Raw genomic sequence first — 15,393 nt, 5'->3', positions numbered from 1 at the left:
GACACCCCGGATGGGCAGAGCATCGCCCCCTGGTGGGCATGCTGGGTGGATCCCAGTCAGGCGCATGCGGGAGTCTGTCTGACTACCTCCCCGTTTCCAGCTTCAGAAAAATACAAAAAAAAAAAAAAGGAAATGGCATGGGGAGGGCTGCGTTCCAGGTCACACAACAAATACACCCAGACTCGGGCCTGCCCCAGATAAGGCCATGTTCTGACTTGCGTGGACTTGCTCAGTTCTGGGGGGGGGGGCTCAGAGGCCCTCCTCTCGCTACTGCTTCCCTCCCCAGTGTTCCTTCCAGGACAGCTCCCCCTCAGCCACAGGTGTGGGGGCACTGGCCAGGCCCGAGGGCCATCAAACCTGGGTCGCAAGCCTGCCTTGGCTGGGTGACACTGGACAGGTGACTCAGCTCGTCCTGGCCTCAGTCTCCCCATCAGTGTGACAGGAGCACAGCCTCGTGGCCCCTCAGAGGTCTGGGGTCTCCTGGCTGGCAGGGGCAGCTCCAGGCCTCGAATGCTCTCCCCGGGCACGGGCACCAGGAGTGCTGTGGCTAGGAGTGGGCCCTGCCTGCTCCTCACGGTCTGCTCCGTCCCCGCGGCTTCCCAACACAGGGGCTGTGGGAGTCTCCATCTGAAGATGAAGACGTGAGGCTGAGAGGTTCAAGAACCCGCTCAAGGTCAGAGGAGGAGCCAGACAGGCCCCTTGGTCACGGCAGCAGCAACAGCAGGGTTGCTAGCAATGGGCCCTGTCCTCAAGGGCCCCGAGGACTGTCTGTATATGGACCAGGTTTTTCCATGGCCTGGGAGTCCTGCCAACACGAGTGATTCGAAGAGACCCCAGCATGGGGACTGGCACTAGTGGGTGCTTTGCCAACATAGGCAGCCCTGTCCCTGAAACCTGTCACCAGGCCTGGCACTCAGGACACATCAAAATAGTTTAAAATGAGGATGATCTTGGCCCTAGCCAGGTGGCTCACCGGATAAAGCATTGTCCTGGGGCACTGAGGTCACGAGTTTGATCCCCAGTCAGGGAACATACGAGGAGCAATCAATGAGTACACAACAAAATGGAACAACTAAGTGGAACAATGAGGAACAATGGGCTGACTGATAAAGTGCAATGAGGGAGATCCCTGCCAAGGAAAACCATGCTACCATCAACATGTTAGTTAGCAGTGATTCTCTTCGGTTGGCTGGTTGTTTAATAGATATTTCTTCTTCCTTATATTTTCTTTATTTTCCAAGTTTTCTAAATTAAGTGTTTTTGAGAGTTTTTTTAATGATTAAAAAATGTGGGAGGCCCTGGCCGGTTGGCTCACCGGTAGAGCGTCGGCCTGGCGTGCGGGGAACTCGGGTTCAATTCCCGGCCAGGGCACATAGGAGAAGTGCCCATTTGCTTCTCCACCCCCGCCCCCCTCCTTCCTCTCTGTCTCTCTCTTCCCCTCCTGCAGCCAAGGCTCCATTGGAGCAAAGATGGCCCAGGCGCTGGGGATGGCTCCTTGGCCTCTGCCCCAGAGGCGCTAGACTGGCTCTGGTCACGGCAGAGCGACGCCCCGGAGGAGCAGAGCATCACCCCCTGGTGGGCGTGCCTGGTGGATCCCGGTCGGGCGCATGCGGGAGTCTGTCTGACTGTCTCTCCCCATTTCCAGCTTCAGAAAAAAAAAAAAAAAGTGGGAGAAAAATCAAGTTTTAGAAGAATGTATATTGGCCCTGTCTAGTGGCTCAGTGGATAAATGTTGGCCTGACATGTGGACATCCTGGGTTCAATTCCCAGTCAAAGCACACAAGAAAACTGACCATCTGCTTCTCTGCTCCCCCTTTTCCTCCGCAGCCAGTGGTTCTATTTGGTTTGAGTGTCAGCCCTGGGTGCTGAGGTTAGCTTGGTCGACTTGAGCATTGGCCCCAGACAGGGGTTGCCAGGTGAGTCCCAATTGGGGCACATGCAGGAGTCTATACTACTAACTCCCTTCCTCTCACTTAAAAAAATTTTTTTCGCCCTGGCCGGTTGGCTCAGCGGTAGAGCGTCGGCCTAGCGTGCGGAAGACCGGGGTTCAATTCCCGGCCAGGGCACACAGGAGAAGCGCCCATTTGCTTCTCCACCCCTCCGCCGCACTTTCCTCTCTGTCTCTCTCTTCCCGTCCCGCAGCCAAGGCTCCATTGGAGCAGAGATGGCCCGGGCGCTGGGGATGGCTCTGTGGCCTCTGCCTCAGGCGCTAGAGTGGCTCTGGTTGCAATATGGCGACGCCCAGGATGGGCAGAGCGTCGCCCCTGGTGGGCGTGCCGGGTGGATCCCGGTCGGGCGCATGCGGGAGTCTGTCTGACTGTCTCTCCCCGTTTCCAGCTTCAGAAAAATGAAAAAAAAAAAAAATTTTTTTTTTCCACCAATACAACATACTGCTTGACCAAGCGGTGGCACAGTGGATAGAGCGTTGGACTGGGATGCAGGGAACTCAGGTCGAGACCCTGAGGTCACCAGCTTGAATGCAGGCTCATCTGGCTTGAGCAAAGCTCACCAGCTTGGACCCAAGGTCGCTAGCTCAAGCAAGGGGTTACTCGGTCTGCTGTAGCCCCACGGTCAAGGCACATATGAGAAAGCAATCAATGAACAACTAAGGTGTCGCAATGAAAAACTAATGATTGATGCTTCTCATCTCTCTCCGTTCCTGTCTGTCTGCCCCTATCTATCCCTCTCTCTGACTCTCTCTCTGTCTCTGTAAAAAAAAAAACAAAAAAAAAACAGCCTGACCTGTGGTGCCGCAGTGGATCAAGCGTAGACCTGGAACACTGAGGTCGCCAGTTCAAAACCTGGGCTTGCCTGGTTAAGGCACATATGGGAGTTGATGCTTCCTGCTCCTCCCCCCTTCTCTCTCTCTCTCTCTCTCTCTCTCTCTCTCTCTCTCTCCTCTAAAATGAATAAATAAATAAAAATAATTTAAGCCCTGGCCGGTTGGCTCAGCGGTAGAGCGTCGGCCTAGTGTGCGGAGGACCCGGGTTCGATTCCCGGCCAGGGCACACAGGAGAAGCGCCTATTTGCTTCTCCACCCCTCCACCGCGCCTTCCTCTCTGTCTCTCTCTTCCCCTCCCGCAGCCAAGGCTCCATTGGGGCAGAGATGGCCCGGGCGCTGGGGATGGCTCTGTGGCCTCTGCCTCAGGCGCTAGAGTGGCTCTGGTCGCAACATGGAGACGCCCAGGATGGGCAGAGCATCGCCCCCTGGTGGGCAGAGCATTGCCCTATGGTGGGCGTGCCGGGTGGATCCTGGTCGGGCGCATGCGGGAGTCTGTCTGACTGTCTCTCCCTGTTTCCAGCTTCAGAAAAATGAAAAAATAAATAAATAAATAAATAATAATTTAAAAAACACACAAAATCGCCCAACATACTGGTATCAGTAAAACAGGCTACAAAATAATATGTAATCTATCATTTCTTGTAAAAAACGTATCCTAGCATATATTTGTATATACAGTATATACATTTTTTTTCTATGACCATATACAAATAGAAAAAAGTTTGTAAGGAAGTATATCAAAATGTTAACAAAGGTTCTCCGAATGGCAGCATTATAGGTGATCTAATTTCACGTGTGTCTTCTCTGTTTCCAAGTTTGTTTGTTTTTTGGGTTTTTTTTTTTATTTCTCTGAAGCTGGAAATGGGGAGAGACAGTCAGACAGACTCCCGCATGCACCCGACCGGGATCCACCTGGCACGCCCACCAGGGGCTAAGCTCTGCCCACCAGGGGGCGATGCTCTGCCCCTCCGGGGCGTCGCTCTGTTGCGACCAGAGCCACTCTAGTGCCTGGGGCAGAGGCCAAGGAGCCATCCCCAGCGCCCGGGCATCTTTGCTCCAATGGAGCCCTGGTTGCGGGAGGAGAAGAGAGAGACAGAGAGGAAGGAGGGGGGGGTAGAGAAGCAAATGGACGCCTCTCCTATGTGCCCTGGCCGGAAATTGAACCCGGGTCCCCCGCACGCCAGGCCGACGCTCTACCGCTGAGCCAACTGGCCAGGGCCTGTTTCCAAATTTTTTATATGGAGATCATACCATGTTCAATGGGTTCCGATATGTGCTTTTTTTACACTGCACCTTCTCTAAATTTGGATGTCTTACATCTACAGCTCGAGTTCAATCAGCATTTTCCCCTTTACTAGTCCAAACAATAACGAATCTCACAGTTGAGGGCATCATTTCGAACTGGAGATGCATCATATTAAAAAAGTGAATCTGATTCGATCCCGGGTTTCAGCACACAAAAAAGAAACAAAATGTGAATCTGGAGCAGTGGGGGGCAAGAGAAGTTGGAGTGGGGTAAATATGAGGAGGGTTGAGTGGGAAAGAGTCACGGCGTACAGGACACAGAGAGGAACAAGGAGGTGAACAAATTTAGAAAGGAGATAGAGGGCCTGGCCGGTTGGCTCAGTGGTAGAGCGTCAGCCTGGCGTGCAGAAGTCCCGGGTTCGATTTCCGGCCAGGGCACACAGGAGAAGCGCCCATCTGCTTCTCCACCCCTCCCCCTCTCCTTCCTCTCTGTCTCTCTCTTCCCCTCCCGCAGCCGAGGCTCCATTGGAGCAACGATGGCCCGGGCGCTGGGGATGGCTCCTTGGCCTCTGCCCCAGGCTCTGGTCACAACAGAGCGACACCCTGGAGGGGCAGAGCATCGCCCTCTGGTGGGTGTGCTGGGTGGATCCCGGTCAGGCACATGCGGGAGTCTGTCTGACTGTCTCTCCCCGTTTCTAGCTTCAGGAAAATAAAAAAATAAAATAAATAAATAAAAAAGAAAGGAGATAAAAATAATGGGGGAACCACAGAAACGTAGGGTGCTGAAAGGAGTAACCTGGGTAAGTGAGGCAGCAGCCTGTTCTTGGACTTATGCATAATGTATTCATCAGTAAGCATGACTGAGCCCTGCCTGTGTACCAAGCATGGGCTGGGCAGAGAGGGGGGTGGGAAGGCAGCGCTACCAAACCACCATGCAGATGCAGAGCTACACATTCTAGATTAGAGGCAAAGGCGAGGGAGGGACCCACATTCAGGGTGCAGTCAGGGAAGGCTTCCTGAAAGAGGCTCATGCGCAGGTTTGAAGCCAGGACCAAGGTAGATCCCAGGGACCCTGGGTCATGCAGGCAGGCGGCACAGTGCACTTACAGTCTGGTGCAAGCACCGACTCAGTGAAGCTCCAGCCTTCGTTCTCTGGAGGGGCCCCACCAGGTGCAAACAGGTGGCTGCTGAATTCCTGAACATGCCTCCTAGAGCCTTGGGCACTGACGACTTCTCCTCTGGGGGCAGAGAAGAAGGGAGCAGACACCCTGGCCAGAAAACGGCTCTGAGCCCAGGACTTCAGTGCCACACACACGGTTCTAGTAACAATAACAGCAATCAGGGCTCATATTGATGGAGGCCACCAGGCTTAAGTGCTTTGCTGCAGGCTTATCCTGCAGTCCTCACACCACCCTGTGACCCCTTCCCCACCCCAGTGACCAGATGACCATTTAAAAATGTAACTGGTCCAGGTGCAGATCGTGAGTAGCCCCTACCATCAGAGTCAACCCTCCATTACGTTCTGACTCTGGAAGCACACATACTACCTGCATACTATTCTTGTGCTAAAACCAAATCTAAACCAAGTAAGGCCTCTGGACCACTAAAATACAGGGATCAGGAGAACATGTCCAATGAGCCACAGAGATGCAACCAACGGGTTCAGACTGATGGGACCTCTACAGAGCAAATGAGCCTGTTTCTTCAACAAATTAAATACAAGGGGAATAAAAGTCTGGGGCATTAGAAATTAAAAGAGACTTAACAGACATAAATTCAAAAGGTGAATGTCTTGCCCTGCCAGGTGGCTTGATTTATTAGAGCATCGTCCCGATATACCAAGGTTGCGGGTTAGGGCACGTTTAAGAATCAACCAACGAATGCATAAATAAGTGGAACAACAAATCCATGTTTCTCTCTCTCCCACTTCCTCTCTCTCTCTCTAAAATCAATTAATAGCCTGGCCTGTGGTGGCGCAGTGGATAAAGCATCTGGCCCGGAATGCTGAGGTTGCCAGTTGGAAGCCTTGGGCTTGCCTGAAAAGGCAGATATGGAAGCGACTGCTATGAGTTGATGTTTCCCTTTCTCCTTATCCCCTTTTTCTCTCTGTCTGTCTCTCTCCTCTCTCTAAAAATCAATAAATAAAATCTTAAAAAATAAATAGAATCAATTAATAAAAAAAATTTAGAAGGCGAATGAATGCCTTGAAGAAGAATGACATTGGAGGACTCATTGCACATACTTACTGAAAAAGCTACAAGAACCAAGAAAATGTGGTGCTGGCACAGGGATGGACATAAACCAATGGGATAAAACTGGGGGTCCAGAAATAAACGCTCACGTTCACGGTCAGTTGCTATTTGACAAGGGTGCCATGGAAATTCAATGAGAAAGGAATTGCCTTTTCCACAAGCCATGCCGGGACAACTGGGTAGCCATGTGCTCAAGTGTACGTTACCTCACATCATACACAAAAATTAACCTAAAGTGAATCAGAGATCTAAATGTAAGAGCTAAAATTATAGAGCTCCTAGAAGAAAACAGAAGCAGCCTGGCCTGTGGTGGCGCAGTGGATAAAGCATCACCTGGAATGCTGAGGTTGCCGGTTCAAAACCCGGTCAAGGCACATATAAGAAACAACTATAAATTGGTGCTTCCCACTCCTCTCCCCCACCTCTTCTCTCTCTCTCTCAAATAAATAAATAAAATCTTTTAAAAAAGAAAGAAAACAGGAAGGAGTAAGTCTTTGTGACCTTAAGTTAGAAGATAATCTCTTATATCCAACACCAAAAGTACAAGCAACACAGAAAGAAGAGATAAATTGGATGTCGCAATTAAAAACTTTTGTGCCTCAAAGGATACCATCGAGAAAGTGAAAAGACAACCCATGGTGTGGAAGAAAATATTTGCAAGTCATAAATTTGAACTTCTTCAAAGATATAGGAACGGCTAATAAGCATATAAAAATATGCTCAACATCATTCGTCATTAGGGAAACGTCACATTAAGACATGGCCACACACCCTCTAGGATGGCTGCTATAACAGAGAAGATGAATAATTAAGAGTGTTTTGAAGGTGCTGAGCTATCAGAATGCTTGTATACCTGCTTCTAGGAGTAGAAAATGAAAAACACTCTAGAAGTTCCTCAAAACGTGAACACAGAGCTCCCACTGGAGTCAGCAATCCCTATCCTAAGTATCTGCCCAAGAGAAAGAAAAACACATCAAAAAACAAAACATATCCACACAAAAACCTGCACGTGACTATCTGAAAGCAGCATTATTCACAATGGCCAGAAAAAGTGGACACAACCTAAATGCTCATCAACTGATGGACATCAATAGATGAATAAAATGTGGTAAATCAATATCAACCAACCGTAAGAGGGAATGGTGTACACGCTACAACACAGATAGGCCTTGAAACATTGTGCTAAGTGAGAGAAGCCAGTCACAAGAGTACAAATGATATGATTCCATTTACGTGAAACACACAAAGGTGTAGAGACAGAGAGAGGCTCAGTGGGGGTGGGAATGAGGAATGACTGCTAATGGGTCTGGGGTATCTTTTTGCCCAATGAAAACGTTTTAAAATTAGTTTGTGGTCAGGACTGCGCAAGTATGAATAACACCGAAAACCACCAAGCAGTACACTTTAAATGGCTGGATTATATGGTGCATGCATTATTATAGCTCAATAAAGCTGTTTTTAAAAATTGCTATGGTTAAAAAAAAAAAAAAAAGGCAGTGCTCTTGTGGTGGCCTTATGAATGTGTCTCTCTGATGCCAGGGGCCTGACTGAGGGGACAGCTGTGCCCTCAGGCTGAGGCTAAGCCTCCACGCTGCTCCCAGCCAGTGGCCGAAGGACAGCGAGGCCGGCTGTGGCTGGGAGACACACTCTCAAGGACTCCAGCTGGCTTTGCTGAACTTCTGAGAACTGCACTGCAGGCAGATGTTCCCTTCCAGCCTTCTTTCCTCTTTCCACCAAGGGCATCAGGCCCAAGCCCTGAAAAAGAAGTTGCATTTAAGGTCAGGGGCCTGCTCTAGAGGGCGCTGTGAGCACCTGCTCAGCCCCGGAGAAGGCGGCCTTGATGCTCGGTCCAGGAGGGGAGAGCAGGTCAGGTGGACAGAACGGTACAAAGGCCCCTGGAGTGGGAGGGAGCGAGGAAGATTCCAGGAACTAAGCAGTTACTCTGGCTGGAGTTCACTCTCTCATTTCTCAGAATCGAGTCAGTACCCGGGGATGTCCCTGTGGCTACGCCTCAGAGCTTGGAGCAGCAAAGGGTAGTGCGATGGTCACCTAAGGAGGGACATTCCACAGTGTGTCATGTCAGAAGGTGGTGTTGGGGTGCTTGAGCCTCACTCAGCCAGGGGACTCAAAGCCCAAGGCCAGGTCTGAGCCCAGTGCTGGCCACAGTCAGTGCCCTGAGCCCGCTGCATGGGGGACCAACTGGCTTGCTTGCCCAGAAGAGGGCTTCCTCGGGATATGGGATTTACAGTACTAAAAAAGGGACCAGCCTGACCAGATGGTGGTGCAGTGGATAGAGCAACGGACTGGGATGCTGTGGACCCAGGTTCAAAACCCCGAGGTCGCCTCGGGGCTTGAGCGCAGGCTCATCTAGTTTGAGCAAGGCTCACCAGCTTGAGCCCAAGGTCGCTGTTTCAAGCAAGGGGTCACTCGGTCTGTTGTAGCCCACAGTCAAGGCACATATGAGAAATCAATCAATGAACAACTAAGGTGACGCAATGAAGAATTGATGCTTCTCATCTCTCTCCCTTCTGGTCTGTCTGTCTCCATCTGTTCCTCTCTGTCTCTCTTTATATCTGTCACAAAAAACAAAACAAAACAAAACACAGGGACCATGCTGGACAAACAGGGGTGGCTGGCTCCCTTAGGCTAGGAGAATGCAGGGGTTGCTGCTCCTGTCCTGGGCCTGATGTCCTGCTGACTCCTTCAGAAACACTCAATCCAACAAGGATCTCCTCTGCTGCCTCGTAAACCCCTGGTTCAAAATCTGCAGATGCCCAGTAGGCCGACCCTCTCTGACACCCTCACCCACTTCACTCCACGTCTACCCATTCTGTCCTTTCTCCAAAGCAACTATACCTCCTCTGTCCTCAGTCACACCTTTATCATCTCTCTGGGTTGCAGGGGTAGGAGTAACGTGAGTACACTCAGCTCTAATTTACCCTCACTCTGCAGCAGGCACTGACGTTAAGGACTGTACATACATCATCAGATCCTCTCAACAGCCCTAGATTCTCACCCATGTTAGTGAGCAAGGACACTGGTAAAAACGATAAAATAACTGATCTTCACATTGAGCTCCTAGAGGTCAGAGGAGGGTCTGCACCACCCAGTGCCCGCACAAGGCAGACACACACTCACCTGGACAAGATCCCAGCTCGTGGCCCTCCCCCCTCCTCTGCCACAACCTCAGCCTCTCACGCTCTTTGGGCACTGCCAGCTCTTGGGGCCATAGAAGACAAGGATGGCCTAAGGATGTGCTTGACCAGTCTCACTGCCCCGAGACAGGGTGGGAACCAGGGTCGGGCTTTTGCTGCCGGACACTGCCAGGGCAGGGGTGGTGTGTGTACCGAGGTCAGTCTGTGCACACAGCAGTGAGCATTACACTGAACTTTTGGCACCCCGTGCCCCAGGACCAGATCTAAGCAGACCCGGGGGGTCGGTGATCAGGACACAGCCTTTGGTGTTGTGCAGACATTGGCTATCTGATCAGAGGCAAGTCACTTCACCTCTTCAAATGTCAGTCCCCTCCCATCTATAGAAGAGAAATAATATAATCCATGGAAAGCACTTCACTTAGTGCCTGGCACAGAAAGGTACCCAGGAAACGACTGATATTAATAATAGAGTGGGCACTTTCTGAGTACTCATTGAATTAATGTAACACAGCACGTGGGGCTAGACGTGTGTGAACACACTCATGCTTGCAGGCAGCGCTGATTTCTCCACCAGATTTTCTCAGAAGGCATAGTGCCAAGGGCCCACCATACTTAGAGGCGCCCATAAAAATGTTTTAATCTTAACTTACTTTAAAAATAAGAAAAAAGAGAGAATATAATAATAATAATGAATATATAATAATGAATTCAGCCTGAATGAATTTATATACCAACACAGTTGTAAAATATAATTTTTTTACCTATTTTTTTAAAAAAATTTTTACCTATTTTTTAATGGAGAAAGGGGCCAAGAAAGTCTTTTTTTTTTTTTTTTTTTTTAGAGAGACAGGGAGGGAAAGAGATAATCATCAACTTGTAGTTGCGGCACTTTAGTTGTTCACCGATTGCTTCTCACACGTGCCTTGACAAGGAGATTGACTGCTTAAGTCAAGCCAGTGAGTGACCCCTTGCACAAGCCAGCGACCTTTGGGCTCAAGCCAAAGACCTTGGGCTTTAAGCCAGCGACCATGGGATCATGTCTATGATCCTACACTCAAGCCGGATGAGTCCGTGCTCAAGCCAGCAACCTTGGGGTTCCGAATCTAGGACCTCAACATCCCAGGCTGACACTATCCACTCTGCCGCCACTGGTCAGGTCCAAGACCTTGACCATGGGTACCACGTGTTGTTGTGACTTCATGTGCAAATATGAGCGTTTGCACTTGGGCATGTGCAAACATCTGTCTGTGAATATGCGGGTGTAGCGGGGGCAGTTTCCAGGAATTTGAAGGGGAGGAAGAAACCATTGGGATTCCCAGCAAAGGGCAGGAAGGGCAAAGGTGGCCACGTGGGCTGCCCTCCTCCAGCAACACCGCCAGATCCTTGACTCTGGCATTTATAGGCAAGGACTTGTTTTTGTGGGCTGTAGTTCCTGAAACTGCCAGCAGGGGGCAGGCAGAGAAAGCCACCCTTGGGCTAGTTCGCCCGAGTGTGCTGGTCCAGACCCACCTTGAAGCAGGACAGCTGGCCTCTCAGTCCAGCGTTCTCCCACTGACTGGGGCTGAACCAGGGACCCTCATTCTTTGGCACCTGGGAGCTCTCACCTGGGGAACATGGCGGGCAGCCTTTCCCAGGCCACACCTACCTCCAACTCCTGGTGCCTCAGTCTCAGTCCTCCAAGAAGCAGGTCTTCCCTGGCCAAGTTCTCTACAGCCCTGTGGTCTGTTCTAAGTAACGACAATGGCCTTTTATTTACTGTACACTTTTTCTGCGCCAGGCAGACTGCCATGCACCTTACAGGTAAGTCCCGTCACTTTTTTAAAAACTTTATTTCTTGATTTGAGAGAGAAAGGGAGACAGATAGACAGAAACATTGCCGGGGACTGAACCGGCAACCTCTGCGCATTGGGATGATGCTCTGACCAACCGAGATATCTGGCCAGCGTTGTTCCATCTCTTTTAATCCTACAGAAAGGTTCCATCAGAGGGCTAAGTCACACACCCAAGGCCACAGCTAGCAAATAGCAGAGTTGGAATCTGAACTTAAGACTGACCTCGAAGCCTGTACTCAGTGCCACCGTGGGACAAGGGGAGGCTCTAAGCGGTGACATGACAGCTCCATGGGCCACTGACTCCCACTTCCAGAAAGAGCCAGAGAAACACAGACCGATGGGGGCTCACTGGGAAACGAGAGGATCTGGTCCAGTCACTAACGTCTTATGGATAGTGGTACTGATGACAGGGAGGAAAACCGATTCCACTGGGACCGGGTCACCTCAGTCACAATCCTGACACTCTTCTCATCCCGGCAGGCTGGCTCTCCCAATGGCCATTTTGTACCTGGCACAGAGTAAGCTGCTCAATAAACTTTTGTTGAATGAATGAAAGAATGAACGTGTCACTCCCACCAGTCTGTGAACTCCATCTTTTTGTCATCAACACCTGGCTCAGGGCCTGCCGCATAGTAGGTGCACACCTCTACATCACTTTGGCAAATATTTATTAAGCTTCCTTTAGGTGCTAGGCACTGTGCTAGCCACCGGGTAGGAAAGGATAAATAGGACACACCACCACCCTTTCCTTCGAGGCGTGCACAATCTAAGGAGATAAGCAAGTATCCAGGCCATCTTAGTCCTTAACAAATAAGAGATTTGTACAAATCAAGAGACCAAATCTCAATAGGGTTAAAAAAGTACACAAAAGATATAAATTCGCACAAAAAGAAAATAATCAATTTGAAAAGATGTTGAACCTTATTATGATTTACCCACACAATGGAATATTGGGAAGCCATGAAAAGAAATGAGATTGCCCCTAGCATGAAGAGATATTCAAGTTACATAAAAAATGCATGTTAATTTCAAAACTTACTACAAAGCTAGTTATCAAAACAGTATGGCACTGGCATAAGGCTAGACATATAGACCAATGGAATAAAATTGAGAATCTAGAAATAAACCCAGACACCTCTGGCCAATTGATTTTTCACGAGGGTGCCAAGACCATTCAAAGGAGGAAAAAATTAACCTCTTCAACAAATGGTGCCCGGACACCAAGAATGAAGTTAGACCTCTATACCGCAATCCATCTCCAAAAAGTAACTCAAAACAAATCAAAGGCCTTGATTACATTCTCAATAATGTCCTTTGATGCACAAAAGTTTTTAGTTTTTATGAAGTCCAAACACTGAATTTACCTTATGACTTCGCCATTCCACTCCTAGGGATATACTGAAAAGAAATGAAAACATAGGTTCACACAGAAACTTGCACACAAATGTTAATAGCAGCGTCATTCATAATAGTGAAAAGGTAAAAGTAACTCAGATGTCCTTCAATAGATGAATGAGCGAACTGTAGGACAGCCATACGATGCAATGTTTATTCAGCCATAAAGAGCAACATGCTCCCATCCACGCTGAACTTCAAAAACAGACGCCAGACACAAAAGGTCACGAATTGTGTGATTACCTTCCTAGGACACATTCGGAAGAGGCAATTCCATAGAGTCGGACAGCAGATTAGCAGCTATAAGGCAATGGAAGGGAGGACTGGGGGATGCTTATTTAACAAGTATGGGTTGTTTTTCTGGGGTAACGAAAGAGTTTTGAAACTAGAGAGGTGGTTGCACAACACTGTGAATACACTAGAATGCCACTGATTTGTACACTTTATTCTTTGGGCCAGGACCACTGTCGTCACCGATGTTGATAGATCTGCCTGCACCACGTTTCTCTGGTCGAGAATTTCTGGAACAGGGAACAGCTCAGTGCCCATGTTCCAACAGGAGTCGGCTATTTATTTTAGCCCTCCTTTCACGCTGGAGTCCCATTTCCCTCTGGGTTACCCCCCTGCCTTTCTGTGGGGCACATTCATCTTTGGTGGCCAATGCCCCTCCGTGGATGATCTCTTTCTGTAGAATGTCCACCTGGGTTTTATCTCTGGGAGACAGGTGGCAATGCAGCCACATGCTTTGCCGTCTGGACACGAACTGAATGACAGGCATGGTGACCAATCAATGACAGGCTTTGAAAGAAGTGCCGTGATCAGTCACCAAATCATTAAGCACGTCTGCGCCATGGCGATTTGTGGACCAAAGAACAAGCAGCATAATTCACACTTCATGCAAGTACTCATGGTTAGTAGAACATGGCAGCTGAAGTTCAAGCCAAGTTATTGAGGGTCTGGTGTCATTTGATGCAAAAAAAAAAAAGATAATAACTTTTTAATTAAAAATTAAAATTCAGAAAGAAAAAAAAAATTAAAGTTCAAATTTATTTTAAATGGTGGTGCCTGAAACTTGCCTACATCAGAACTGTGCAGAGCAAGGGCTGCTTGATGACGTATACATCTGTGCATAAGGAGGTGTTCGGGACACCACTACATTACTAACCATGACATTCTGTGGGGCTGGAGTCATAAACTTCTATACAGTTTGATTTTTTATTTATTTTTTTAACAAGGCTCTGAAGATCTGGAAACGAAATTAGGCTGAACCCATTTACTAGTGTGACTTTTGGCAAATTACAAACTCTTTCAGAGACTAATTTTTTTTGTTGTTGTTTTTATTTATTTTTATTTTAATTTTTTTTGTATTTTTCTGAAGCTGGAAATGGGGAGGCAGTCAGACAGATTCCCGCATGCACCCGACTGGGATCCACCTGGCATGCCCACCAGGGGGCGATGCTCTGCCCATCTGGGGCATTGCTCTGTTGCAACCAGGGCCACTCTAGCGCCTGGGGCAGAGGCCATAGAGCCACCCCCAGCGCCCGGGCCAACTTTGCTCCAGTGGAGCCTTGGCTGCAGGAGGGGAAGAGAGAGACAGAGAGAAAGGAGAGGGGGAGGGGTGGAGAAGCAGATGGGCGCTTCTCCTGTGTACCCTGGCCGGGAATTGAACCTGGGACTCCTGCACGCCAGGCCGACGCTCTACCACTGAGCCAACCAACCAGGGCCAGAGACTAATTTCTGAAATGAGAATAATGATACTACCTGCGTCACAGGGTTGTAGCGAGAAGTCAACAAGATCACATATGAAATCAATCAGCGTGGTGCCCAGCAGTCACTGTTCCACAAATGTCATCATCATTATTACTACTTCAACAACAGTCTGTGGAGAAGTGCGACAATGCAGGTGGCTCAGGAGGCCAAGCTGCCTGGACGGCGACAAGTGACCCTCAGGACCCCTTCTCAGTCAGCTTCCCAGGCATCTGAGAGCCCAGGTGTCCTTGCTGCCAGGCCACAGGGGCTGGTGGCCAGCGGCCAGTGTCCTCCCCCAGCACATGCCTCTAGCAGCCTGAGCAGGTGTCCACCTTCTTGGCCAGAAGGCACCAGGTCTGGTGACCAACAGGAGAATGACCCCTAGGGAAATGCCTCAGTGATCAATGCGCTGATGTGAGCTTCCCTCCCCTCAGATGGGCCTTGCCAAGCGGCCTGCATGGACACCAGATAAAGTGTAAAGGCTTCTCAGCCTCGCCTTTGGAGCAGGCCTGAATCCAGACTTTGCAGTTTCCACGTTCTCTCCTCTTCCAAATACATAAATTTTTTGCTTTTGAATAGACGTCGCCCACCCTTGCTAAAGCTGTACCCCTGCCTAGCATACTCTGCAATCGATCCCCCCTGGCGGGGCCTAGCCCCAACTCTGCCTCCTCTCTGAAGTCTTCGTCCACCTGGGAACTTTTCTGAACTCACAGAGTACCCACCATACGCCTGACTTCTGTGCTAAACTCTAATCTTCACAACAGTCTACTGGGAAGGCATTAGTACCTCCATTATCCCCCAGAGGAGAACAAAGCTCACTCAACAGTGAGAGCCTGAGATGGGGTTCAAACCCTGGGCTGCCTGTTTCCAAAGTTCAAACTCTTTCCCCAAAAATCCCTCTTGCAGGAGCTGCCTCTGTCTGCTCCCGTGCCTGCAGACCATCAGCCCTCGGGGACAGGAGCCGTGCCTTGTCCAGCTTCCTT

At 49.5% G+C, this 15,393-nt stretch overlaps 1 protein-coding gene across 5 annotated transcripts in view; it reads right to left on the bottom strand.

The window, feature by feature from the left end:
• Window positions 1-15,393, bottom strand: part of KYAT1 (kynurenine aminotransferase 1) — a 30,341-nt gene that overhangs the window by 9,820 nt on the left and 5,128 nt on the right. The window contains exons 1-3 of one of the 5 annotated variants that reach the window (XM_066256018.1): window positions 12,905-13,021; window positions 12,631-12,664; window positions 11,080-11,161 (exon numbers count right to left, since the gene is read on the bottom strand). The exons of 1 other annotated variant lie outside the window; for it this stretch is intronic. Coding sequence is in view for 2 of the 4 variants with exons in the window: in XM_066256013.1 (XP_066112110.1) it covers window positions 5,135-5,230 (96 nt within the window). In the remaining 2 variants the exon portion in view is untranslated. Of the gene's footprint in view, window positions 1-5,134; window positions 5,347-11,079; window positions 11,162-12,630; window positions 12,665-12,904; window positions 13,038-15,393 lie in introns of those variants that run through there. 3 more of the 5 variants (XM_066256016.1, XM_066256014.1, XM_066256013.1) reach the window with 3 other exon arrangements.

Source organism: Saccopteryx bilineata, chromosome 2, assembly GCF_036850765.1.
Source record: "Saccopteryx bilineata isolate mSacBil1 chromosome 2, mSacBil1_pri_phased_curated, whole genome shotgun sequence".
Taxonomy (NCBI): Eukaryota; Metazoa; Chordata; class Mammalia; order Chiroptera; family Emballonuridae; genus Saccopteryx; species Saccopteryx bilineata.
Note: the sequence above shows the minus strand (reverse complement) of the source record. Positions and strands in the feature narration are given on the sequence as shown.